The sequence below is a fragment of the Hemibagrus wyckioides genome, linkage group LG15 (genome assembly GCF_019097595.1).
Source record: "Hemibagrus wyckioides isolate EC202008001 linkage group LG15, SWU_Hwy_1.0, whole genome shotgun sequence".
Taxonomy (NCBI): Eukaryota; Metazoa; Chordata; class Actinopteri; order Siluriformes; family Bagridae; genus Hemibagrus; species Hemibagrus wyckioides.
In genome coordinates, this window is record NC_080724.1 from 11232412 (window position 1) to 11260125 (window position 27714).

The 27714-nt window shown below is 38.6% G+C and overlaps 1 protein-coding gene across 10 annotated transcripts in view; it reads left to right on the forward strand.

The window, feature by feature from the left end:
- utrn (utrophin) overlaps window positions 1-27714 on the forward strand; it is a 179931-nt gene that overhangs the window by 101809 nt on the left and 50408 nt on the right. For 9 of the 10 annotated variants that reach the window (XM_058410390.1, XM_058410397.1, XM_058410395.1 and 6 more), the window contains 5 exons: window positions 8701-8873; window positions 9248-9404; window positions 18082-18211; window positions 25468-25736; window positions 27542-27688. In XM_058410390.1, coding sequence (XP_058266373.1) covers window positions 8701-8873; window positions 9248-9404; window positions 18082-18211; window positions 25468-25736; window positions 27542-27688 — 876 coding nt within the window. Of the gene's footprint in view, window positions 1-5225; window positions 5295-8700; window positions 8874-9247; window positions 9405-18081; window positions 18212-25467; window positions 25737-27541; window positions 27689-27714 lie in introns of those variants that run through there. The other variant, XM_058410399.1, reaches the window with a different exon arrangement.

Sequence of the window (27714 nt, forward strand, 5' to 3'; positions counted from 1 at the left end):
AAAACTACAAATATGACAGCTACAGAAACAACAATGACAGCTATAAATATGACAGCTACAGTAACAACAGTGACAACTACAACAAATAGAAAAGACAATAACAGCAATGATGTAAACTTTAAATAAATAAATGAAAAAAAATAAAAGTGACAAATACAGCACATGGAAAAAACAGACGAAAAAAATACAACAGCTACAGTAACATTAATGGCAACTACAGTAGCAGCAATGACATCTACAAATACAACAGCTACATAACAGTAATGGCAACTACAGTAACAGCAATGACAACTACAAATACGACAGCTACAGTAACAGCAATGACAACTACAAATACGACAGCTACAGTAACAGCAATGACAACTACAAATACAACAGCTACAGTAACATTAATGGCAACTACAGTAGCAGCAATGACATCTACAAATACAACAGCTACATAACAGTAATGGCAACTACAGTAACAGCAATGACAACTACAAATACGACAGCTACAGTAACAGCAATGACAACTACAAATACGACAGCTACAGTAACAGCAAAGACAACTACAAATACAACAGCTACAGTAACATTAATGGCAACTACAGTAGCAGCAATGATATCTACAAATACAACAGCTACATAACAGTAATGGCAACTACAGTAACAGCAATGACAACTACAAATACAACAGCTACAGTAACATTAATGGCAACTACAGTAGCAGCAATGACATCTACAAATACAACAGCTACAGTAACATTAATGGCAACTACAGTAGCAGCAATGACATCTACAAATACAACAGCTACAGTAACATTAATGGCAACTACAGTAGCAGCAATGACATCTACAAATACAACAGCTACAGTAACATTAATGGCAACTACAGTAGCAGCAATGACATCTACAAATACAACAGCTACAGTAACATTAATGGCAACTACAGTAGCAGCAATGACATCTACAAATACAACAGCTACATAACAGTAATGGCAACTACAGTAACAGCAATGACATCTACAAATACAACAGCTACAGTAACAGCAATGACAACTACAAATACAACAGCTACAGTAACAGCAGTGACAACTACAAATACAACAGCTACAGTAACAGCAATGACAACTACAAATACAACAGCTACAGTAACAGCAATGACAACTACAAATACAACAGCTACAGTAACATTAATGGCAACTACAGTAGCAGCAATGACATCTACAAATACAACAGCTACAGTAACATTAATGGCAACTACAGTAGCAGCAATGACATCTACAAATACAACAGCTACAGTAACATTAATGGCAACTACAGTAGCAGCAATGACATCTACAGATACAACAGCTACATAACAGTAATGGCAACTACAGTAGCAGCAATGAAAACTACAAATATGACAGCTACAGAAACAACAATGACAGCTATAAATATGACAGCTACAGTAACAACAGTGACAACTACAACAAATAGAAAAGACAATAACAGCAATGATGTAAACTTTAAATAAATAAATGAAAAAAAAAAATACAGCACATGGAAAAAACAGACGAAAAAAAACTACAACAGATAAAGAACATCAAAAAAAGAGACAATAACAGCAATGACATGCAACAGATAAAATGTAGAGTAAATGAAAAATATAAACAAAACTTGGAAAAAAGTGGGAAAAAATAACAAAAATCCTACAACAAAAAACAATGACAATTACGGCAGATAAAACAAAGAAAAGAAGCAAATAAAAGACAATAACGACAATAACAAAATACAATAAAAAGGTCCAAACATTCAGTAACAGCAATGACAACTACAACAAATAAAAAACGACTAACAAACTACAACAAATTGAAATACATAAAAAACCTATTTTTTTAATGGAAATAACAACAATGACAACTACAGCACTTCAAAAAAAAAAGAGGAAAAAGACATTAACTACAGTGTTGTACATGGTTTTAAATGACATTTAATATAACATGACACTTATTTATTACCCATTCACTCACTAATTCATTTTTCAAATTTACTTCTCCTCTTATCTATCCCTCTATCCCTCCATCCCTTCATTCAGAACACCTTAAATCTTATTGTCTAGTTTATTAGACATACTACATGATTGATGGCCTGAGTGTTTCTTATGTGTTGTTGTTGTTGTGGTTGTTGTTGATTGTCATCGGGTATTTATTACACTACAGAGAATGAGGTCTTCGAATGAGGTGTGTGTGTGTGTGTGTGTGTGTGTTCAGAGTTTTAAACAAATGAAGATGTAAATCTTCATAAACTCATAAACATTCATAACTCTTCTTAGAGTGTCTTGGTGTCTGATGAGGCGGGGGGTTTACTAGCTGGCACACAGCTGTAGACTGAGCTCGAGTGTGTGTGTGTGTGTGTGCTAGGAGAACTGGCTGTGTATTAGCTGTACAGTAGCTGACATACACAGCACAGTGTAACATCAGGATCACATATATACTGTGGTTGAGAGGAGAAATCTATACACGTTTGTGTGTGTGTGTGTGTGTGTGCGCGGAGTGTTTCCGATAGAATCAGACAGAAGTAGATGACTGTTCGATGGGTTTGAGTGTCTAATCAGACTACCCTGACCTTTTGCTGTCTCTCTGACAGTAACGAATAGTGTTGATTTAAATCACATCCAGAAACTACCCAGAATGCTCTGCAAGTGCCACACACATGCACGCATACTGATGTTATCACAGAAAGTACAGGCGTGAGTATGGAAACTATGGTGTGTGTGTGTGTGTGTGTGTATATAAATTCTTAACTTAACTGATCATATCTACTGGTTTTGTGTGTGTGTGTGTTCTAATATACTGTAAACTGCATCTCCAGTATGATACAGAAAGGTCTCATTTCCCCTGTCTAGAAGTTTGTTTCACTCTCTGTAGCAGATGGAGCTCTCCAAATGATTTTTTTATCCTCACTCAGTTTAGCCATCTAAGCATTTTTCTTTTTCACTTTAATTTCCATCTTTCTTACTAGGGGACAGTTTGCTTCAGGTGTTTTTTTCCTTCAGCGATACATCTCCACTACTTTCCAAATCACAAATCCATTTCCCCTCCATGTACTGTTTGCTAAATTTGGCTAGACCAAAACATATGTCACACTCTCGCGTGTACACGTGACTGAAATTGAAATGCTACGCTGGAAATTGAATATGTAAATATTGTAATGAGGTAAAGACACTTCAAAGGACTCTCTCGTGAATATTCATGTGTGTATGAGGTTTATTTTCTTTTCTGGTGTCTATCGAATGCTCTAACGTGTGCAAGCTAGGCCTGGCCACATGGCTCCTGACATGCTGATTTTATAGAAATGGACAGGCGAAGAATGAGCCCCTACCTGTGCCAGGGAAATCAAAGGAAGCGTAACGAACACGCGCTCGCGCGCACTGACATCTGGCCATGAGGGCGCCCAGCTATACGGGGCAGGAGAGAAGGGGCAATTTGAGGGATTTGAAGGAGAAAGTTTGAATAAAACGAAAGGAAATGGAAGGTGGTGAAGCTTGAGATTTGGAGACTAATGATACAAATGAGTAACTCTTACAACTCCGATCTCTCTCTCTCTCGGTCTCTCTCTCTTTCTCTCTTACTTTCTCTCTCTCTCTTTTCTTGTTTTGCACATGTTCAAGAGTGGTGGTCTTTTCAGGAAGTGGGTGTGTGTAGATAGTTTGGAGAGTATGGCACGATACAGGGCAGGAACTAGGGAAGAGGTGGAGTGGAGTGATGGGTGGAACAGGAGAACACCGATTAAAACAATAAACAGCTGGTAGAGAGAGAGGGAGAGGGAGAGAGGGAGAGTGAGGGTTTAGTTGGGATCTTGTAGCCAGAGGGTGACGGAGGGGGAACGAACGAGACCTGGACTTTTTTTGGGGAAAAAAGGCAGTTTGGCAAGTTTTAAAAGTTTTCCATGATGGACTTGAGTATGAAGGGAGCACCAATTTGTTGAAGGATTGGAAAGAGTTTCTTGAGTTCTGGAGATGTTCCACAGGAGAGCTGGACAAGTAAGAGGTCTGAACTGAACTTGAGAAATGAACCACGTATCGAAGGAAGAGATGAGTCTTTGATGATGCTTTGCCTCTTGTCCCTTTGATGACTCCTTCATAGACAGTTCCCTCCTGGCTACAGCGCTGGCACCTCTGCTGTGCGGTGTGAAGCAGAACCTCATGGTCCTCGTCAACCCCCACACAGAGAGCCTTTCACTAGGCTAATCGAGCCTGAACGCCTGCCACAGGGGCACAGGAGACCAGAACAGGGCACTTTCTGTATGTGGGAGCGTGTGGGGGAGAAACATGTGTGCAAGTCAGAATTGAGCAGACCAGGCAGGATGGATTTGAACCTGTGGAACTTTTCAAAGCAGTGATTTTGGAGTCAAGGCAGAATTCTACCTCCAGATCATCAAGGTTTCTGGATCTTTTGCTCCATGATTTAGAATTTTCTGCCCTTACTGGATTTTGCCGTAATGATTTCTTGTTTTCTTTTTCACAATTTATTTAACCCAGGTTTTTCAAACATTTCCCCTAGGCTTTGGGATTTTTTGCTCCAGGCTTTTCTACTGTGGGATTTTTTGTGCCAGGCTTCTGAATCTTTTGCTTTGACATCACTTGAATTTAGCATGTTCTACCCCAGGTTTTGGGATGTTTTGCCCCATGCTTTGGGATGATTTGTGCTAGACTTCAGGATCTTTTCCCCTGAATTTTCAGCTTCGGCTTCTTGGGTGCCAGGTTTTAGGATCCTAAACCCCATCCCATCGTTCTTGTCTGGATTTTCTGTTTCAGGTTTCCCCTTTAGGATATAAGATCTTTTTGTCCCAGACTTTTGGATATCCTTCCCTAGACATTGAGATCTTTTTTTTATTTCTTTCTGTTCCAAGTTTCTGGAAATTATTCCCTTTGGTTTTGGGATCTTGGTCCTAGACTTTGGGATTTCTACCCCAGCTTGACTGGACAGCATGGTGGGGCAGCATGGCTTGGTCAGGGCTGCTCTGTTGCCTCTTGAAGAATGGTATAACTGGAACATTGTGTTAATGCTGGTGAACTAAGCTGCTCGCACACATGTAAATATAGTCAGCATAAGCTAAGACACGCATGGGTAAGGATGGCCAGGATTTGCGGTATTCCCACATGTGTCTTTGGTCCATCGAGTTTTCCCCACACATGAGCTGGAGACTTTCTCAGTTTGTAGGAAATCATAGTTGGATGTAAGGACAATTTTTGTCCTCGAAGGAAGGATAAAAGGGAGATGATGATTGGCCTGAACTTTAGTCTTCAGGAGCTGCTGCAAAAGTTTGAAGAGGTACTTCCTTTACATCTTTTTAAAGTCGTATGCTGATGACTTGCTTCCTGTAACAAACTTTCGTGCCACACTTTTAGCTACTGATCAGATTTCAGATATTTTACTACAGACTAGCTGAAGGGTTCATCGGGTTCTTCAATAGGCATCAAAATGTTATTGAGTAAAAGTAATGGCACCTTTATTTATGTCTCTGTGCCCATCATTTTACTTTTTTTTCTAGAGGATTCTCTATTTCTCACCTTTCAATTCCTTCTGTGTGTGTGTGTGTGTGTGTGTGTGTGTTTGAGCTAAGGCTGGTTAAATTGAAGTGAGTGCAGTCACATCACCGGGGACCTATTATGTTCCAGAAGCAATTATTTAACTTAATAAAGTCAGATGCTTTATTGTCTACATTAATAGGTCAGGCAGCCCGGAGCTTATGTGTGACGGCGTCTGATTCATGTGTGCCTGTGGTTGTGGCCCCCTTTTTATTTTTTAAAGCTGTGTGTTGAACCATTTTATTCTGGTCACAGTAAAATCTTTCTTCATGAGCCTTTGACAAATAGGGAGCAGAAATGATGCTTCCTGTCTGTCTCTTCGTAATGTAGCACTGGGAATACACACAGCCAGAGAGCCTGACAAACACAGCTCTATAGCACAGTCTATCACTCACAGACACACACACTCACACACACTCACACAGAAAGAAGCCAGAAGAGGTTTTATTCTGGCATAAGTACCTTTTAGATTTGAGGAGTGTGTGTGAGAGAGTGTGTGTGTGTCCATGTGCAAGGACTGACCAAAGCAATCTCTGGTCATTGATTAGTAGGACAGATTCCATTACTCAAACACTCCAGACCACCAGCTATACCCTGAGAAGAAAAAGAGAGCTAGCCTTGGCTACATCACCTAGAGGTGGGCAGTGGTGGGTAACAAGCTAACGTGATGATCGTGATATTTTATTCCTGTATGACGGAAATTTGCCAACTCTGCCATTTTTTTTTTTATGAATGAATGCCGTGTCCTATTTTTTTCCTCCGTCTCGCTCTCTCTCTCGTAAGGTTAATAAGACTTTCAGAGCTAGTCCGGCATGTTAACGGAAAAAATTCCTTTGTCCTGAAAGGCACTGAAACTGGAGACTTCTTCTGTAATTGCTAAATAAACAAACACCATAAAGAAAAAAAATACAGATATAAATGTAAAAATATAAAGATATAAATACAGATATAAAGAATAAAAAAGAGAACATATTGTGCATGTTATTACCATAACCACCGGAAAATTAATAGATTAGATTCAGTATAATTTTTAACACGTCTCTTTCCCCTGATGTATTTATTTATTACAGTTACTGTAGGTTTGCCCTTTATTATTTAAGTGAATATGTTCTTTTGAAGCGGCATTAAAAGAATCCTTTAAGGGCAGGTTTACTCGGCGATTTATTGGCGAAGGCGTGATAAAAATGATTTTCTTCACACAAGCAAAGATGGCATAGATCACCATAAGCTTTATATCCTACTCAGTACAGGAATCCTCCATCATTCAGATGGTAGAAGAGCATCGAGAATTCACAAAATGATTCAATTCTGCATTGTGTAATGGGTTAATATTGTGTCTGTTACCCAGGCGTTAAACTGCTACAGTGGATTACTGCGCTATTGTATACGGGTGTATTACACTTTGCATTTTTATTGTGTGTGATTGTTGGATTTTGGACTGCTTCAGAGAGCTCTTTTTTTCTTTCGGACTGATTACTCGTGAGACCCGAAAGCTGAATAGAAGGCGATAGATGTTTGTGTGTGGACCTGCATACCAATCTGTCATTTCCTCAACGTGTGTGTGTGTGACTTTACTGCTTTTCTGGAGCTTAGACTAATAAATAAAACGTGGCCAGAAATGTTTGAGAGAGAGAGAGAGAGAGAACGAGAAAGGAAGGAAGACAGGTGAAATTATGGGTCTCAGTAGGAAATCTTCCCACTTCATGGTCATTTCTGTCTCCTTGGTGTTAGGCTTGTTAATTGAGCATAAATGTGACAGAAAACAGCACTTTGCACACCAGCTGGATGACAACAAACATACACTACATCTCCATCAACCCTTCACTTTCTTTTTCTAGTGCCGGATACTGCTATTTCTTTCTTCTTCTTTTTTTTTTTAATCCTTTTACAGATGTGGAACCTTCATAAAACATAAAACGTCCTGTTATCACTTACATTATGGCAGCTGTACAGTTTTTTCTTCACCAACAGACAAAAACACAGCATGTCATGTTACTGATACTAATATAATAATATAATCCTGGGATTTGATCTACTACCATCTACTACTACCAAATAGATTTGCTCACTACTTGGGGTTTATCATAAAGATAATGTAGATCATATATAATGTAAACTCCATGCACAATTTCAAGCTTAAAAATCTGAAATACAATTACATGAATTAAAAATAAGTTTAAACAGTGACATGTATTTCTATCAAATGACACAAGTATTTTTAGGGTGAAAAATCCTTTAACATGTGGACATTTTGAGAAAACATGGCCTCCTAGGCTCCATGTTTATAATAGTGTAATAATTAGATATAGATTTTAGATGTTCTGTTCATAACTTAAATTTGTTTGAATGAAATAAAAACAATTCTAGAGGAGTCTCTGAAACAGAAACAGAGTTTATATAGGAAAATTTGTGGAAAACCAAAATTAAGAATAAAATAAAATGAATTAAGATAAAATGAATAAAATATACTGTATGTCTGCGTGTGTGTCCCCTTTAAATACGTCAATTTAAAGAACATTTAAAGCATATTAGTACAGTAAGATGTCTCCATGTCCATGTTGCCTCTCTGCATTTTATTTTTTAAGAAAGCAAACCTAAACCTGTACATGCACATGGTTACTCTAACCAGGCTTTGATCAGAGATTAAGTAGTTTTTTGATTGTGTGTGTGTGTGTATGTGTGTGTGTGTATATGTGTGTGTGTGTTCTTGTGTGTGTTTGTAATTATCGTCCAGATTGCTTCCTGTTGCCTCTCCCCATGGTTTTGTTTACCGTTTGATGTTGCACAATCAGGCTGTGATTGGTCTATAATGAAGTTGGTTGTCCAGTTTGTGGAGTCTCAGCCAGATTATTTTATCTCTTATCTCGTGTGTGTGTGTGTGTGTGTGTGTGTATGGGCATGTACTGATATTTCTCGGTTTGTAAATATTATTCCGTATTTTGCTTTCTTCTATTAAAATCTCCTGCATGTATACGTGGTCAGAGTGAAGGTATTGGAGGTTTCACTTCATACATCTAGAATAAAATAGATTATAATTATAAAACAAATAAGCGAACCCCAGCTTAATCAAATGTAACACAGGTGTGTATATGCGTAATTGAAATAAATATTTCTTGCTTGTAAATGAAATCTTCTGTCTGTGTGTGTAGGATATCCAGGCTGAGATTGACGCCCATAACGATGTGTTTAAGAGTGTGGACGGAAACAAGTTGAGGATGGTGAAGGCTCTGGGCAGCTCCGAGGAGGCTGTGTTTCTGCAGCAGAGGCTGGATGACATGAACCACCGCTGGAACGAACTCAAGGCCAAATCGGCCAACATACGGTCAGCACGCACTGAATATAGAACACTTATTTATAGAATCGTACCACAACTAGTACACACACTGCACAGTGCTGTGACATAAGCATAAACACACAGTACAAACAAGGAAGAGAGAGAGAGTCAGGGAGAGAGATCTGATGAAGTGTGTGTGTGTGTGTGTGTTAAAAAGAGGACCTGGCTGCTTTATTATTTAACTCTCATTAGGGATTAATTAGCGAACATGTGTAATTATCAAGCAGCTGACATCTTGCTATTGTTCAGTGCCATTATCACCAAGGCATTTCTAACAGAATGGAGGTGAGCTATGGAAATGATTCTAACCAATCTGAAGTGTTTGTATATATGTATTGAGGGCTGTGTGTGTGTGTGTGTAGGGCTCATCTGGAGGCCAGTGCAGAGCGATGGAGCAGGCTGCTGTCCATTCTGGAAGAGTTGTGGAGGTGGATCTGCCAGAAGGATGATGAGCTCACTAAACAGATGCCTATTGGAGGAGATGTGCCAACATTACTGCAGCAGCATAACCACTGCTCGGTTAGTACATACACACTGAACTTCTAGTCCTGGTCACTTTTTAGATCCTCTGGTCTAGACCTTTTTTCTAGACCCTGTGGTCATTACCCCGTCTAGTCCCAGTTCTTGACCCTCTGGTCTACAAACGATGGTCATACCTTCTCCTGTGTCTAGACCATCTGGTCCTCACCTACCGAGTTCCCCACTTTGGTCTAATCCTTTTTCTCCAGACGTTTTTGCCCTTCTCATGCCCCTTTGTTTAGACCCCCTTGTTGTTCCCTTATGGTCTGTATTTTCTGGTCCTGCCCCTGCCCCTTGTCTAGACACTTTAGTTGCTGTTATCCTCTGGTCTTAGCCCTCTGCTCATGCCACTTCTTTTTGGTCTAGACCCTCTGTTCCTGACTTCCTTGGACTTTTGTAGTCCCCTGTTTTCCCCCATTTGGTTTACTCCTGTTTTCTAGACCTTCTGATCCTGACCCTTTGCTCTTATTTCTGACTCTTTGGTCAAGTACCTTTTCTAGATGCCCTGGTCCCCCTCCTTCAGTCTAGTCCTTTTTTCTAGACCTTGTGTTCCTGACACTGACCCTTCTCCTTTGTTTAGACCCTCTGGTGGTCTAAACATCTTCACCCAATAGTCTAGTCTTTTTATCTGAACCCTGTGGTTCTGACCTTATCTAGTCTTTTAGTCTTTCTGCCTCTGTACTTACGTAGGCTCAGATGCACTGATGAAAGGAAACTAATTCAAAGGCCGTCAGTCAGATCTGAAAAGATTACTTTGATCCTCTGCTGGTATGGGTCTGAAGCTCTAATAAGCTGAATAAGCATGTTGTTTTTATTAATGGTATACTGTATAAATTAGTTATAACGTCTTGGCTCTTCTTCACCTCAGTTAATAACTGATCACTGCATTGTTCAAATTAGAAATGAGCAAACTGTTTATTCCACTGTGGTGTGTTTAGGACCAAACTGAGAATTATACTGAGCTTGCAGAGCTGCATGGTAAACCTTTGGAGCAAGAATGTATGCAAACACCGACCCTGTCCACAGGGAATCATGGGAAGTGGAGGTCTTTGAGGCTGTAATTAGCTTGAGATATTGTGGAAGCGCAAAGGACAATTTAGAGGGCTCTCTTCCTTTCTCCTCGTGCTCTTCTTCTCTTCTTAATTCCTTTCTTTCTGTGACAGATTGAATAATGACCCTGAGGAGCTGGAAGAAGAAAGGATTGTGTGACTTTCTCTTTCTACCCTTCCTCGCCCTTCCTTTCTCGTTCTCCCTTGCTTTGTGTTTTAATAATTTGTCTTTCAGCCGTGCGCCCGAGTGTGAATTTTGGGCAAAGCAATCCAAAGCACCAGGGTGAACACGTCACGGCCGATTAGCGCTGCAGTATGAAATCTAGAAGTGTGTAATGAATGTGTGTGTTTTTGCACTGATAAGACCGGAGAGCTGCTGGAGTACATCTGGGTCTGGGAGTGTGCAGAGAGACTTCCACTTAAAGGAAGAGCGCTAGCAAAACTGGAAGGATCAAGTAGCTTCAGGGCATGAAGGGATGAATTAGTCCGGTTAGATCCTACAAATTGTTAAAGATGTAGTGTGTGTGTGTGTGTGTGTGAGTGAGAATTACAGACAAGCACTTCTTGATTAAGTAGATGAAAAGCAGACTAAACCAATTAAATACAGCTGTGTTACATTAATGAATTAAATATGTAACCAAAGTACAGCAAGATAATTGTGGGGGGAAAAAATCATTATAAAACTTTAAGATGTTATTCACATCAGAGGAGTTTGTTCTGGTGAGCAATTACACACTCAATTACACATATTAAATTAAAAATAAATAAATAAATAAATCCTCGAATGGATTCAGCAGCAGCAGGTGATTCAGTAAGCTGTAAATTCATCCAGTTTGACTCGAAGAGCAGCACGGCACTTGATGGCGGTTATTTAACTTAAAGAGCCGATAACAACCTGCATAACGTTACAGCTAGTCTTCGTTAACATACAGAATATCGATTTTCTGAGTGAAAATGGGAGAAAGAATTTGGCTGCTGTTAAAGGTGAAATGGTGTGCAGTGAAATTCCAAAATTTCAGGCTTTCAAACATGTTCAGGAAATAAATATGTTGGTGATGATTAATGATATTGAAATTTTGGTTTAAAAAACCTAAAGTGCTTAAAAATGTGAAATGAAAATTACTGTCTATTGACTGTCACACTGGGTTATTTATTTATTTATTTATTTATTTATTTAATTTTGCTGTTTTTTTATTGAATCTTTTTTTGTATTTTATGTTATGTTATTTATTTATTTATTTATTTAATTATTTAATTATTTATTATTTAAAAAATTTTTAGTTCATGATGAATAATGTAGACCACTAACTGAAACTCTGGGTAATGAAATAAATTACTGTGCATAAAGATACTTTTAAATAAAAAAAGTCCTCAACAAAAATTGCATAATAATAATTATTATTATTATTATTATTATTATTATTATTATTATTATTATTATTATTATTATATTAATAATGAAGAAGGAGAAGAAAAAGAATTGTAATCTTTCTCTAAAAAGTTTTCATACAGACTTAGATGCAGCTCAGGGATGTGAATGAATGAATAAATAAATAAAAGGTAAAATAAAATAAAGTAAAGTAAAATAGTAAAGTAAAATAAAGAAATAATAAAACAATAAATAATAATTTTTTATATAATTAAATGGACAATAATATAAAAAATTGTGCCAGTAAAATTGAGCTTTTTGTTTGTTTGTTTGTTTTTGTTTTAAATTTTTGGGGCTAGATGGAATTCAATAAATGTTTAGCAGTGATAATAATCAGACTTTTTAATATCAGATTGAGTTGTTGAGGACTTGGATAAATGGATATGGCAATGGATAAATTGCGCTCTCTGTCTGACACTGTCGCTTCTGAGGCGAGACATGAGTCGGAAAACCTCCAGCGATTTCCTCACATATCCTTTTATTCCTTCTGTTTCAGTCATTACATCTGCTCCTCATATTCCCACCGAGGCTCTGACTTTGAGCACAAAACTATTCTGACCTTCCATCAGGGCCAGTCATCGGCCAGGAAGAGGGGTTTTTTAATTGATTTTTGAATAGATCAGTGTTCTCCGAGTCGGCGTCACGCTCGCCAAAGTCACTTTGTCTTTATGGTTTCGTCCCCTGTGCCTCGGCTCGTTAAGCAGGTCTGCAGTCGTCTGTTTCAGGTGTTCATCGCTTTGACAAAGACCTTCTTCCTTTTGATGAAGATATCCCTTATAATCAGTTTTATTAATCACACTTTCAATTATCCAATAAAGCGCTCCCATTTGCGGCGCCATAATTAAGATCATCAATCAGTGATTATTTAATCACGGCTGCGTCGCCTGGAATTCCAGGTCCTAATTAATTTCCATCAGGCAGAAGGAGGGATTTCGATGTCCTGAAAGACGATTCTGTTGCCTTTTCCTCCGACAGGCTCGGGGTGGCTTATCAATATTTAATCCTCTCACACAGTTTTAGCTTCTTAAAACAATAAATTTCAGCATGAATATTTTATTCAGCAAGTGTCATTCAGGATCACTCAGTCGAGCAAAAGCCTCCAGACCAGTAAGATGTGACATTTTGGAGAAAGAAATATCTCCATGTTTTAGATAAAGCTACTTTTGCAAAAGCAGAGAGAAAGCAGAAAGGAGTTGTAGTTTTTAAAAATTCAACAATCTGACCGTTTTCTGGGTGATTAGCTTCTACACCTGGAATTGCAGGTTAGTATTATGTTAGCGTTTCTATTGTAACTTGCACTCCATGAGAAGCACACGCCCAAGCAGATACTGTATCTAATGCTAGACTGTTACGTACAGAAACTGTGTTGTAACTTCAACTGGGAGGATTCCGTCCCTTTAAACTCTGGATGTTTTTTAAACGTCCTCGATTAGCGTCATTACTTCAGATGGATGGATTTGCCATGAAGCTCAATGGCGCAGAAAGGAAAATCTTTAAGAAGAAGGTTCATGACCTTTATATCGTAAATGGATGTTAGAATGTTGTTAAATTTGTGAGGCAAATGAGCCCCAGAACATTAGGCAGAACATTAGCATGTTGTGCCAAATTAGCCCAGGAACATTATGCTGGTAAGAGCAATAGCGTTAGCCTGGAAGCTGCACTCTCTTATCTGGTTTGGTTGTGAATCATGAAAACTGATCGCAAATGAGCCTGTCATCAGATCTTCTACTCCTTGGATTTGTTTGGTGATTTTGTTTGTTGGAGCTGCCTCCTGTAGGACAGTACAATAAATAAAAAAATATATAAAAAAAATAAATTCATCTAGCTTTAGCACCTGCCTTTATCTACTGCCTTAGAAAGAAATAATGAGCCTAGTTTGGCTTGACTCGAAAGAAAAATCTTTTTCCTTTGCAGTACTTTGAAGAAGTCATGCGTCCAACTCTTTATTATCGGATCGATAAAAAGTCAGGGAAGTGGCCGAGGTCTAAAGTTGTTTACCGTATCAGCTAAAGGAGAGGGTCATCGTTTTCTAAAGTGTCTATAATTCTGCTTTACGTAGCCTTTCTTTGTTATTAATTAGCTTTAATTAGCTGAGTTGTATTGATGCAGGGCTGCTTGTGAGCACGGGGGTTGTATTGAGCCAGTTGTCGTCTCTAGTCAGGATGTTTATGGCTTTGCGTTCGGTGGATTTATTGTTCTGTGGATTTTATTTTCCTGCTTGATGTCATTTTGTTTCAATGTGGAGAATCCGTATAGAGGATTGACATGAAAACCCCCTTGGATCAGTTGAGGAGACTTTGGTAAAGGTGGAGTTTGAGTGGTTTGGTAGAAGCTCTTATTTATCCAGGGTTCAGGATTTGATGAAGTTTCACAATGTGACAGTAGCGTATTAGCCAAGGCGATAAATATTGATATAGAAATAGTAAAAGTATTAAAGCAGTTTACTTTAGCTCATACCACAGTGCTTTCTGATTCTCTAACCTGATTGGTCAAAAGGCATTTGCTCGAATACAAATGATGACTCCTTGAAGGACAGTTGACCTTTTTTTTGAGCTACGAGGGACCTGTTTTTTTTCTGGGTTCTGTTAAGCGAACGGAAATAAATGAGTGTTATTCCCAGTCTGGGTTTTCCAGGTCAGGATCCTCATCACCTGTTTTATCTCACCCAGTTTCCCTCAGCCAGCTTTGCCGTTTCTGGTAATGTCATCATGTTGGAGTGAGCTGAGGAGACGCTATGACTGCAGCACTTGAATTTTAAGCAGCTGGAGGAAGCAACAGAAAAAGATCTGGTGTCTCTTCAGTTACCTGTCGCTGGAGCAAGGCTGAGCAAGACTTACCTTTGTGTTTCATATGACATGGCTGCCATTTTGAGGTGTTAAAGCTACTTGGTTTATTTAAACCAATAGCAATAATTCTCTTTGCGACGTCACACTGCCTCGTAGTTGTCAGAAAGCTAGCTAGCTGTGTTACGAGTAATGTCTCAGGATGCCTCCATAGAACAGAATGACTTTATAGCTGCTGAAGCATATGTGGCAATATTAAATGCAACTATAAGTGGATAAAAACTGTCATTTTTTAATAAATTAAAACAACATTCGTAAAAATACGTAAACTATTTTCTCTGAGCACAATTGACTCAAATTAGCATTTTTTCAGCATGTTATAAATACGCATGAGGTGAAACATGATTTACAGTCTTCGATAGCTCAATTTTTGGAAAAATAGATTGTTGAAAAGTTAACAAAAGTCGGCTTTTAAATTCGATGCAGCGATTTTAATGTGTTCTATGTCTTGTAGCAAGGTTTCTTACATAGCTAAATAAAGTTGAGTCGCATTTTTATTTTCTGTTTTACTTTCGAAAATTTTTGGATTCAAGGGAAGAAGATTTTTCCAGAATTTGCTGATTCTGTACGGAATGAGATTTTTCTTCCTGCATAACACTTGAGTCATCTGCCAAACCATGAAAACCTGAACGCTCTTCCACACGCCGGCTGCAAATCACATTCGTCTCGGCATCTATAAACACGAGCCTCCTCGTAAACAGCCTTCTGCATTGTTTTCTCTCTCTCTCTCTTCATTTGATTGTCTCTTCTTATGTCTCATTTCCTCTCTTTTTCTCGGAGTCAAACAAAAGCCAGTGAAAGGACAATAGCCTCTTTTTCTGTCTCTTTCCATATTAAACCTTTTGATGAAGGAGTGAAAAGAGAAGATTTGGCTTTCTCTAAAGCTCAGGAGTAAATATGTTTCGTCCTTCGTCACATCTCACGTGAGACCCTAATGGACTCCTCCTTTCAATGGAAAGTTAATTGATATAGAATGATTTTTACTTTGATTTATTACTTATTATTACTATTATTTATTCTGCTTGAAAAAGAACAAACAATTTTCTTTAAGCTCATCTCTCAAAGACCAAGGTACATGAAATTTGTTCTTTATTAATAAAAGCTGAAGAGAAATTTCAATACTGTTAATATCATATTTATAAAGCAGTACAAGCACATTTTTATCGTGTTATAACACAATCATGAGGCGTTACACACGTTCTTGTATATTCTTGTATATCAAAGTCATCATATCAGTTCTAATCATTCTAATATTCAATGGAATGCATCATAAATCATATTCATTACAGCTTTACATTACATTAATTTACATTGCAACATTATCCTTATTATACATTATAAATGAACGAAATAAAAATAATCATAAGTACGGTCCGTAACACCTGATATGAACAATACCAAAAAAAAAGCAAATCAGATAAAGCCTGTATTTAAAGAAAATAACATGAGATTTTTCTGAAAGCACACAGAATGGAGAGAAAAACAAAAAACATCCAGTGAGATGAGAGGAGATTGACAGGAAAACTTCAGTCACTCAAATAAAAACTCTTTACAGTGGTGATCTGAAAAGAAGAAGACCAGGAATCTGCTACAGTTAGCACAGAATCACTGAAACTGGACCGCTGAGGTCTGTTTCCAGTGGGAAATTGGCAGAGGAGTGTATTTAAAATGGCAGAGGAGTGTATTTAAAATGTTTATTATAAGACTGTCAGTAATTTGCACTTAGAAATGACAGAGATGTAAATTCAAGTGAAATCAAGTACAAAGTCGTCTGTAATTGATTTCTTAGGTATTTGAAGGTAAAACTGCTTATGATGCTGATAAAGCATTCTATTACCAATTTATATTAATTACAGCATAATGAGTGCTAATGACAGTGTCAAATGTCTTATGAACGCACTATACCCAATTATTAGTGCACAGAAAGTCATTGCTACATAGAAAGGCTTGGATTTTTAAGGCAATTACCTTTTCATCCCGTCTCTCATCAGGGCGAGACTGTTTAAATGCAAATTTTTTTTTCCATTTACAAAAAAAAAAACCCCCGAAAAAGCATTCTGGATAAAATATAAAACGTAGAGTCGATAGAAAGAAGACAGAGGCAACTAACAAGGTTTGTTTTTATTTTTAAGAGGACAAATAATAGATGTGTATCTTTCCTGTCTGGAGTCTCCGTCGTAAATACCATATTGTTGTTTTCTCTGACACTCTGCGTGTGCGAGTGTATTGTGTAGTCGTACTCTGCTACTAACAAAAAACACGCCAGTGTGTTATGATTTGTTTTCTCAGACAAGTCATTTTAAGTATAGAGTCTGAGGTAGTAGATGCAAATCAGTGTTGTTAGGGTGTGTCCTGTGTGTTTCACACTCTGCACGTCAATGCGAAGAAGCGGGAGAGAAAATTGCAGTGACGTTAGCGTCCTGTGTGTGCAGACCAACATGCGCTCGTTAACCACGTCAAAATATACGTGAGAATTTTTTTAAATTTATGACTCAAATTTGAGTTGAATTCTTATTTTCTGCTTGTATGAAAAGAGGAATTTATTTAGGATTCGGTGCATGAGTAAATAAAAAATTCATCTGTGAACACATGGAGCAGGGTGTCTCTGGATTTATTTATTTTTGGACAGATTAAATTTTTTTTTGCTTGAAAAACAGGAATATTAACATTGCTGTCTTTAACAAAACAACTGTTTAATTCTTATTAGAATTATTGCGACATTTAAGACTGTATATCATTCTTCTACTCTATGCCCAGTCCTTGCCCTCTTGCCTTGTGCTGCTCAACAGTGGTAAATAATCGTCTTTATGAAATTTTAGGCTCATTCCCACCTTTTCACCGCTTGTCTCCTGCATGATTTTCCTCGCTCTGATCCTCGACTGCTACACTTACTACAGAGCCAATTAGACTGGCATGCAGCTTGATTGCGTTTCGTCTCTATGCTAAAGCCTGGAATTGTTAAAGGTCAGATTGATTCGGTCCTTCGTCCTTTGTCTCTGGTCTTTTAGCTTATCTCTCATGTTTCTCACCAAATCATTTGGCCTTGTGTTATAGTGTGTGTTGAGAGCTGAGTATTGAATGTGTGACTCACTTGTATGTACCTGCTATTTTATTTATTTTGGTACTTTCACTTTGACCCACTTCAGAAATGATTCATTTTGAGAGACTGGACCATTGTGTGCTTCGGGCAAATGAGATGAATCGATGGCCTACACTCATCTATAACTGCAGTCATTATCATTATCTTTCCCCGTCCTTCCTCTACAAATCATGTTACCTGATACAACTTTATACAAGGATCACAGAGGAAACCGCGAAAGGAACAAGCTTCTCACATGTGGCGGTTTTGTTTCCAGGCTCTGAGGGCGGAGCTAAAAGAGAGGGAGCATGTCGTGGTCAGTACGTTGGACCAGGCACGCATGTTCCTGGCTGATCAGCCTATTGAGGGGCCTGAAGAACCGCGCAAGAACATGCAGCCAAAAACAGGTGAGAAATGAATCTATAAATTACATAAATGAATCTATAAATGAATCATAAATGAATATAAATTACAAATTGCTTGATTATTAATGTCTGAATAAACTAAACAACAGGACTGAATGAAATGAGTCACCTTTTAAAGATTAGTTTATGATGATAAATACAATTGTTTTGTTAATTTAACTTTTTCTGTCATGTCATTTGCTGTTGTCTGTTTAGTCCAGATAAATGAAGAGATAATTTGATTAAAAGTTTATGAAACATCTCTAGTTCTCTAGCTATCCTCTGGGCTGATTAGCTGCCTTAAGCTACGTAATGAAGATAAATGCATGTGATTGGATAAAACGCAACAGATGATCTGCTACAGAAGCTGCGGTGGTTCCTTTCAAGAAAACTTACCGATCTAGGCTCTAATCTAGCCTGATGTAGGTTTTGATCTAGCCTGGTGTAGGTTCTGATCTAGAATGAGGTAGAGTCTGATCTCGACTGATGTAGGCTCTGATCTAGAATGATGTGAAGTCTGATTTAGACAGATGTAGGTATTAAGCTGGACTGTTGTAGGTTCTGATCTGGACCAATGTATGTTCTGATATATACTGGTGTAGGTTCTGATCTGGAATGGTGTAGCAGGTTGAAGCAGGTTCTGGTCTAGGCTCATGTAGGTTTTAATCTGGACTGGTGTAGGTTTTGATCTAGACTGGTGAAGGTTCTGATCTTGACTAATGCTGGTTCTGATCTAGATTGATGTGAAGTCTGATCTAGACTGGTGTAGGATCTCATCTGGACTGGTGTAGCCTGACTGGTGCCGGGACTCGTGTAGCCTGGTTCTGATCTAGCCTGATGTGAAGTCTGATCTAGACTGGTGTAGGTCCTGATTTAGACTGGTGTAGGTTCTGATCTAGCCTGATGTAGGGTTGGTTACTTTCACCCAGGTCATGACTGTTTTAAATTGAATTAGAAAAATTGGTCTCATGCTAGCTCTATATTTATCCACTTGGATGGTTTTTGCTGATTGCCTAATATTTTTTGTTAGAGTTGAGTCGATAAAATTCTATAGCTGTAGTTCATATCAGTCACAGAAAAATGCTAAATGAGCAAAATGAGGGCTTTTTTCTCTTTGGGATAGAAGAGATTTGCTGACCTCCGAAAAATCTCTTCCTGGTCCTGCTGTAGAAATCGTATTTCTGTTTATTAGAGGTGCCGATCCACGCCTGAGACCGAGCGCTCTCACTGGCAAAAAGCAACAAATTGTTGGAGAAACCTTAAAAAAGTAAGGCGTGAGGCATGTGAAGCCAGACATAAATATTTTATCTGGGTTGCAGAGGCCGGTAGGTATGTACTGGCTTTTCACTCTTTGATCTGCCTCTCTGAAGGACACACATCACACTCACTTGGTGTGTGCACACTCTCTGGTTTTGACAGTCTCTTAGGGCGAAGTGTTTGATGTAACTTTAGTTGAGCATGTGATGGATCTTGGGATTTTGCTAGCTGTACTCGTGTAGCCCTCCTGCGTAGAACCAGCACAAATCTCCGGACATGCTCTCAGGGATGTGTCAGATAACACCGACACTCCTCAGTTATCCACTACACAGATCTGGAATGATTCAGATGTTTTGTTGTTTTGTTCAGCTTTCGAACAAGGCCACCTTCGACTTTTGATTAATGATGTTGCATTAGGGTGAGAAATGTAGCCAAAATGAGCTTTCTTGCAGTATTCATGATATTATATAAATAACAATTTTCTAAGCAATTAATAGATTTTACAAGTGCAGGCATCTAATTATTTGCTGTGCTGATTTTTGCCCTTTAAATGCCACAGTTCAGGCAGAGGTAAGCTGCTTACAAACTTCCGAGCTGAATCAGCATCGGACAGGATGTGGAAATTGGGACAGAGCTTCAGTAGGGGCTTTATAAGGTCAAGCCTTTGGGGATGTGATGTTGCCGAGGTGTGCAAGAGGTTTTCAGCAAGGTCGAGTGCTTTATGTTTAAATTAGAATGATGATCATTTTATTTTTTGATAGCTAGTATAACTAGTTTAATTTACTTCAACTTTAGTGTTCTTTGGTGCTTCCTCTAGAAGTACAACTAGCTTGCAAGTAAGTGCTCACATGGGTTGCCAAGCTAAGCAGATTTCTGCAACGTTCTATTGGAGTTCCTCCTTTGCTTCAGTCTCACTGAGTTAATAGTCAGGAACGTCTACAAGAATTAAAGAGTTTGGGGCGTTTTCTTTTTATCATTTGGACGTTTTCTACTCAAGAACTCAAGAACTTTTGACATTTCCCAACTTTTTAAAAAAGAACTCTGGAACATTAAGTTTCCCCAGAGGATCTTTTACTGGAACTCAGGAACTTTAGGCAAGAGTCTATTACATAATCTTTAACAGGAACTCAGGAACTGTGGGTGTGCTTCAACTGGAGAAACTTTTACAGGAGCTCAGAAACTATAGTTATTTGCCATTGGAGGAAGCTTGGGCATGTTGGAGGAAGCTTGGGCATCTGAGAACCTTACACTCATGAACTATGAACATGTTTCCATCATAGGAACTTTTACAGGGACTCAAGCATTTTGGGCAACTTATTATCAAGAACAGAAAGTGAACAGAAACATGGAACAGAAACAGGAACAATATACACGTTACCACAGAAACTTCCACCAGAGGATCTTTTATATTAATTCCAGAACTTTAGGCACATTTCTCACCACAAACCTGGTAACTGTAGGCATCACCACCTGAGCTTTTACAGTATCTCAGGAACTGTAGGCATCTTTTCATTGTGTTTCCACCACAGAAACATTCACAGCATCTCTGAAAGCGTAGATATGTTACAGTTCCACTGAACAAACATTCACAAGAACTCAGGAAATTTAGGCATTGTTCCATCTCAGGGACATTTGGCATGTTTCCATCTAAGAAAACTTCTTCAAAATTTAAGTCATTTCCATTGCTGAAACATTTATAACAATTATTGGCATGTTTCCACAGGATGGACCTTAATGGGAATATTAGGCACAATTCCACCATAAGGTCTTTTATGGGAATTTTATCCTTCTTTTCACTTACTCAAACTTGGGAACTTGTTTCCCTATGATTCCACCTGTGAAGCTTTTACACTAACCCATGAACTATGAACATGTTTTACAGGAACTTATGTATTTTAGCTATCTTACCACCAGAGAAACATTTACAGGAACTCAGGAACTATATACTGTACATGTTTCTGCTAGAAACCTGCAGGAACTGGAGTCTTGTTTTCACCAGAGGATCTGGTACATGAACTCCAGAACTTTAGATACATTTCACACCACAAACACAGGAACTGTAAGCATCTTTTACAGCATCTTGAAAACTGTAATCATCTTGATTCAAAGGAAATTTTACAGGATCCAATGAGGAGCTGGGCTGGCTTTAGTCAGGTTCTAGTTCCTGAAACCTACGGACCAGGAACTATTTGTGGGGAGGAAGCTGTAATGAGCATTGCTGCATTGCTTAATGATTAATCCTTATTAAAATGATCTTCGGACAAAAGGAAGCTTTTGTTTCCCAAATTGTCATCATTTGATGTTTCTAGTGACGTGGCTTGGAAAAGGCAACAAAAGAATTGAAGTGTGAAATTGTCCTTCATTTACATGCAGATGCTTTAAAAAGTTACATTAAGACTGGCATAAATAGCAGCACATTTCCAATCTGTGTAGTGTGGGCAACATCTAAAACGCTCTTTAGAATAATGGCTGCAGTTGCTGCAGTGAGGCAAGAACTCTTGCAAACTTAAAAAGTGACCTTTTTCCTCAGAAAGTTCTGGAACCAAAGTGGACACACACCAGGACGAGGCGGTCTGCCATACACTTTATTTACAAATAGAGCTCTACAGGATTATAATATGCATTATTTAAGCTTTATGATGATCGTTCAGAAATGCTGATGTTTAGTGTTATCTTGCAATGAGGCTGCTTTATTATTTATGGTGGTTGTTCCACTTTTCATCTGATTTCCAGTGCACCATTTGCAACTGTGCGTATGAGTTCAGGAAAATGTCATTACCGCTGCAAATTCCATCTCGTTAGAATGAGGCAGATTAGAGTCGCTAGCCGCCTCCTTCTTCCTATTGCCATGACTGTGTTCAAACACCAGCTAAATTACTGGCAACTAAACACCTTGATGTGTAATCACTAAGGAGAGGAAGCCATTAGTAGAAAGAGGCTCCATGGTATCTATTTGCCAGTAGAACCCATACATTCATGTTAGAACTCCCTTTTTTTTCTTCCCGAGTTCTCATTTTAATGTTATAAAGCTTGTTGTGTCTTGACAGAAGTTAATGACAAAAAGTCCTTGGGTGCAAGTTACATAACTTAGACTCTGTTGTCTGTCTCATTTTAGTTCTTACTCAAAGTTCTGTTTAAACGTGAGGGGATGGAGCTCTGTAATGAGCCTAAAAGATGCTAAAAGTTAAAAGCTCATTGAATCATTATAACTGCCAGCGCTTTAATAAAATCTGCTTTTCAACCTGATGCACGAAGGAGCTTTTTGCACACAAAATATATTTCATCAAGCTCATAAACTGTATTTCTTTGTTTTTAATTGTAACTCAGGATTATAAAAAACTGACATTTCATTAAAGCACCACTATGAAGTTCTACTCCAGCGAATAAATAAAGATTATGGCTCCATTTCCGGAGAGAGCCATTTTTAGGTCAATGTTGCGTCTTACTCAGCTGAAGCCTACTAGTACTCTAGAAAACTTAGAGAAAGGTTCAGTCCATTGGCTTTTCCATTTAGTTCGAATTTTTACGTGTAGCATGAAGAACTTTGGAGAGTTTTAGGGTTTCTATAACTAGTGTTTAGCCTTGATTTAAAGTTTAAATCCAATTTGGTCTAAGGTGAAACCACAGGGGTCCTGATCTTCTCAGTCTTTTTTTCTCTAAGCTGTGCTTGAGTCGAGGTCACTTAAACAGCATTTTCCTGGAGTGAGCAACAGTAATGACCTAGTAACAGTTCCTCTGGAGCAATAGGGTCTGGCTCAGGGTTGCAGTTTGCTTTGATTTAGTCTGGACTATTCCAGTCTCGTATATTGAACCAATGACCCTGAACAAGACTGCCTGGTTCCTACCCTCTGGAGATTTTGCTGGGGTTATGACCTTGTGTACCTTGTTCTGATTTGTTCATTTTTATAGTGGACAGGCACAATAACAAAATCCCAAGACCCTGGTTTGGAATTAGTTCTTTTACTGAGTTTTGATCTGGTTTGACTGAAATAAATATGTTTTATCTGCAGTTTAGAAAAGCTTCACATTTGACACTCTAGTCAATTTTCAGACCTTCTTCCAGCCATATATCTACTTCTTGCCAAAACCAGCAAACTGGCACCTATAATAATCAATATACGTCCAAGCACAGCTGTCCAGTAGTGAAGGGTATTTTTGTCATTGGGACTTTTTTAATACGCAAATGGTCCTGTCTAATATTTGCCAGTAAAATGAGTGATTTAAAACCATATATAAACTAGCAGCAGAACATTTTACCAGTTTACAAGGCAGTCCAGGGAATGACACATTTTTCATTCACCTTCACTATGCACTTCATTCTGGTAGGGGTTGCCGTGGATCAAGAGCCTATCCCTAGGAGAGCTTTGGGTGAAAGGGACTTACCTTGGGCATCTAATACCTAACAATGTAATCAAAAATATAGAAATTTCAAACATTGAATAATTATGAGAGCAAAGAATGTCCCAAATGTTCAGTCCATAAGCTGTGAAAGCACAGCTTGTTCTGAATTGGTAGAAATTGCTTGATGAGAGATGACAGTAGGATAGTTGTCAAGCCGACCCTCCTGCAAGGGTGAATTTCAGATATCGGTGCCCACCTGCACCTCGAGCAGTTCTAATCCTTGGATAACTATCTGACCCATACCCCAGGAAACAGATTACTGCCATTTCTCTGATCTTTCAATGACTTCAGATCTTTCAGGTCTTCAGTACTGCATCGCCTCTCAGCCATGCCCCAGGCCAGTTCCTTCTCTATCAGAGCTCTCCCTTTAATCCTCCCCTAACAGCTTTCAGGCAGGTCGATAGATTCAGGAGCAAATTTCAGGGATGCTCAGCTGCACAGCAGGAGGCTTCCAAGTACACCGAAAACCATGACACTATGTTCCCTCTTTATTCCTTCCTAAATAGATTCTAGGCTTGGCAGAGGATTCAGAAGACAAACAAAAGGTTTTAAAAAGATAAAATGTTGTGTATCCAAGTTAATTTAAAAGCATTAATAATGGATTTGCTCATTAATCTTTTCTTGTTAATCAGGTAACTCAGTCCAGGAAAGGATTTAAGGATTTACAGCTAAACAATGAAGCAATGCAATGGTTTTAAGGTGGCAGGCATTTGCCCAAAGCATGGTCATTAAAAACAGTCCTAATGAATAAAGGCCTTCGAGATTCCAAGTGCATCAAAATGGCCACTTCAGAAAATAATGATAATTACCCTGATTTTACCCTTTAATCTTTCCTTATTGGTGGATGACAAATTTCTGAGGTAAATCCATGAATGTTTTCTAATGAGATTAACGTTGGGAATGATGGCCACAGTAAGCACAACCTTCCCAAATCTTCACCAGAGGATTTGATGTAAAATGGGTAGTTCCAATCTTGCATAAATTTCTGCCAAAACATTACCCTTTCAAATTATTTCACTTGAATGGTTTCTTTTACTCTGGAACTTAAATCATCTGATACTTATTGTATATATTTCTGGGCACAAACTTCTGTTTCTTGAAGGATGACCTCCATGCTTTGGTATATCTCATACCCGGGGACTAGATTCTGACAAATAAATAAACTTTTAAGCATCGTAACTTGGTGACATATTTGGAGCAAGATGTAGTCAATGGTTGGAAAAAAGTTTGCAGAATTGCTGTAATTTTATGACCTGCAAAGTTATTGAAATAGACTCTTCTAGTGAAATGAGTCATTCCTTAGATATATATCATATTTATAAAATGAATAGAATCTTTGGTAAAAGCTAGAAACTTTGCCTTTTCTAGAAGCTTTGTCTCTTCAAGTTGTCACTTGATCAGTGCCTACTATGCTAATGCCATATATTCTTTTAGCTGGACCCATGTCAGGTTCTGCAATCCCAATTTTTCCTGGTTACAAGTTTGTCTTTGATGGTTTCCTGTGGCTTTCCTGTGGCTTTCCTGTGGTTTCCATGAACCAATGCAGCCACTGGAAACAGTGATAATACATGAACCAAAGTGCTCTCCTCATCTTCTCTTAGAGTTGTCTCCGGAGGAGAAGGCCCAGCGGGTTGCAAGGGCGATCCGGAAGCAGGCAGCCGAGGTACGCGAACGCTGGGAGAGGCTACTCGGACACGTAGGAGGTTGGCACGAGCAGGTGGAACGCTCTCTGGAGAAACTCCAAGACCTGCAGAGTGCTATGGACCAGCTGGACGTGCACCTGAGCCGACCTGAGGAGGTCAAAGGTTGCTGGCAGCCAGTTGGAGACCTACTCATCGACTCGCTGCAGGACCACATCAACAAAACCACTGTGAGTGATCATGCACAGATTATAGATAAGTGGCCACAAACAGAATTTGCATGGGAATAAACTGTAAATAAGCAAAAAGTGGAATATGAATTAGAATTAAAAGGTTTGAAATGCAAGCCATTTTGCCCAGGTCCTAGTCATGGCATAGATGTGCTGCACTAAACGTCCATCTGTTCCTCATTAGTCACAAGAAGTGGATTTTGCATATGGGGGCAGGTTTACTTCAAAAAGCGCTAATTATATCACTTCAAGAGATGGTGGGGTGGCCAGTGTAGCGGGTGATCAACTGAAAACATGCATGCAAATGAACACAGGTGCATTTTGCCTAATTAGCATTTGGCAGCTTTATAAAAACTCTTGTCTTGAGCATGTCTTTCTGTCAGCAAACAAACAGCATGAAGTCCTGCGCACCTGGGAGTTAAAAACCTATTTTTTAAAAGTGGTCTCAGCGATTTTTGAAGTTTTACTGAAGTTTTAGAAACTTTTTTTTCGTAAATGAAAGGACTTCACCAAAGAGAGAAACACAAATGATGTACACCGTCAGCATGGCTTTGGAGAGCTGTATTTATTTGATAGCTTCAGCTAATCGCAGCTACCTTTCCGTTTTCCGCTGGTGAGAGAACAATCTAGAACAGCATCTGAAAATGGTGAAGTCCTGAAAAGTTAGCATCAGTCACTTTTAAACAGATTTTTGATTTTTTTGAGGTTGAAAGCATACAAACAAAACTTCCATACCAACATTCGTTTCTATTCGTTTCTTTCCTTACATTCTTAAGTGTATGTCATCACTGGAAAGCCTTATCTTTCCTCTTCCTCATGCCTAACTAGCTAGCAAGCTTTGCTAATCTTATTGATGTACGTTGTATGGTTAGTGTGTTATATTTTGGACAGAATAAACAGTAAAAATTGAGATACAAATCCTCAATTAGTTTACAAGTAGCAAAATAGTTTACAAGTAGCCAGCTAATTTATTAATTTGTGAATTAACAGTGGATTCGGCAATTTAGCTTTTTTGTTATAGTAAATAAATAATAAGCAGGGTAATGGGCTGGAGGGATTGGCAGTAGGATATGAGGAATGAATTAGCATATTCATGCATATTCACAGATCTGTGCATTCTTTATAAGGCTAAAAGGGTAGAGATGTGTCTTGGAAGTTAAAATAGTTTCAGCAGAAAGCGCTCCTAATAAACATGCTTCTTTCAGAATCAGCCATGCTCAGCGGAGACACTTCAGCCCACATTGGGTCAGAGGTCATCTAATTAGGAGATTCAGAGTGGGTTTTTTTTTTTTTTGGTATAGACATTTAGGTTATCATTAGCTGTCTGACCTCTGTGGCTTGGATAACAGTGTATTGATGCTTCATTATTAACAGACTCCACAGCGCTGAATAAATGAAAATGAAGCTGGAGGTTAGACAGCTGTCAGATTCATGACATGAAGTAATAATGTTTTGCAGGGACGTGGGTCACTGAATAAGTCTGGAATAAACTGTTTTTTTTGTGTGTGTGTGTGTGTTGGGGGGGGGTATTCCATTTTTCTATATAATAAACAGCACTTCATACATTTTATACGTTTCTAGTTACATTTAATGTGCCCTAACCAGCCTCGCTTTATTCTCTCTTCTCTGAAGGTCATCATGATTACACACGTGAACTGTGATGTGTTTAATATTTAATAGTTTCTTACAGTGTGAGCGAATCAGAAAGCAGCATGCAGGAGAAACATGAAAAACGATGAAACGATGAAAAAACGAGTTCTACAACTTATATCTGTGTGTGTGTGTGTGTGTGTGTGTGTGTGTAGGCGTTTCGGGATGAGGTGGCTCCTCTGAAGCAGGAAGTGGTGGCAGTGAATGTGTTGGCAAGTGAATTGGCTCCTTTGGATGTGCAACTTTCCTCCACTACCAGCAGACAACTGGACAACCTGAACACACGCTGGAACCTACTGCAGGTAAAGACACACACACACACACACAC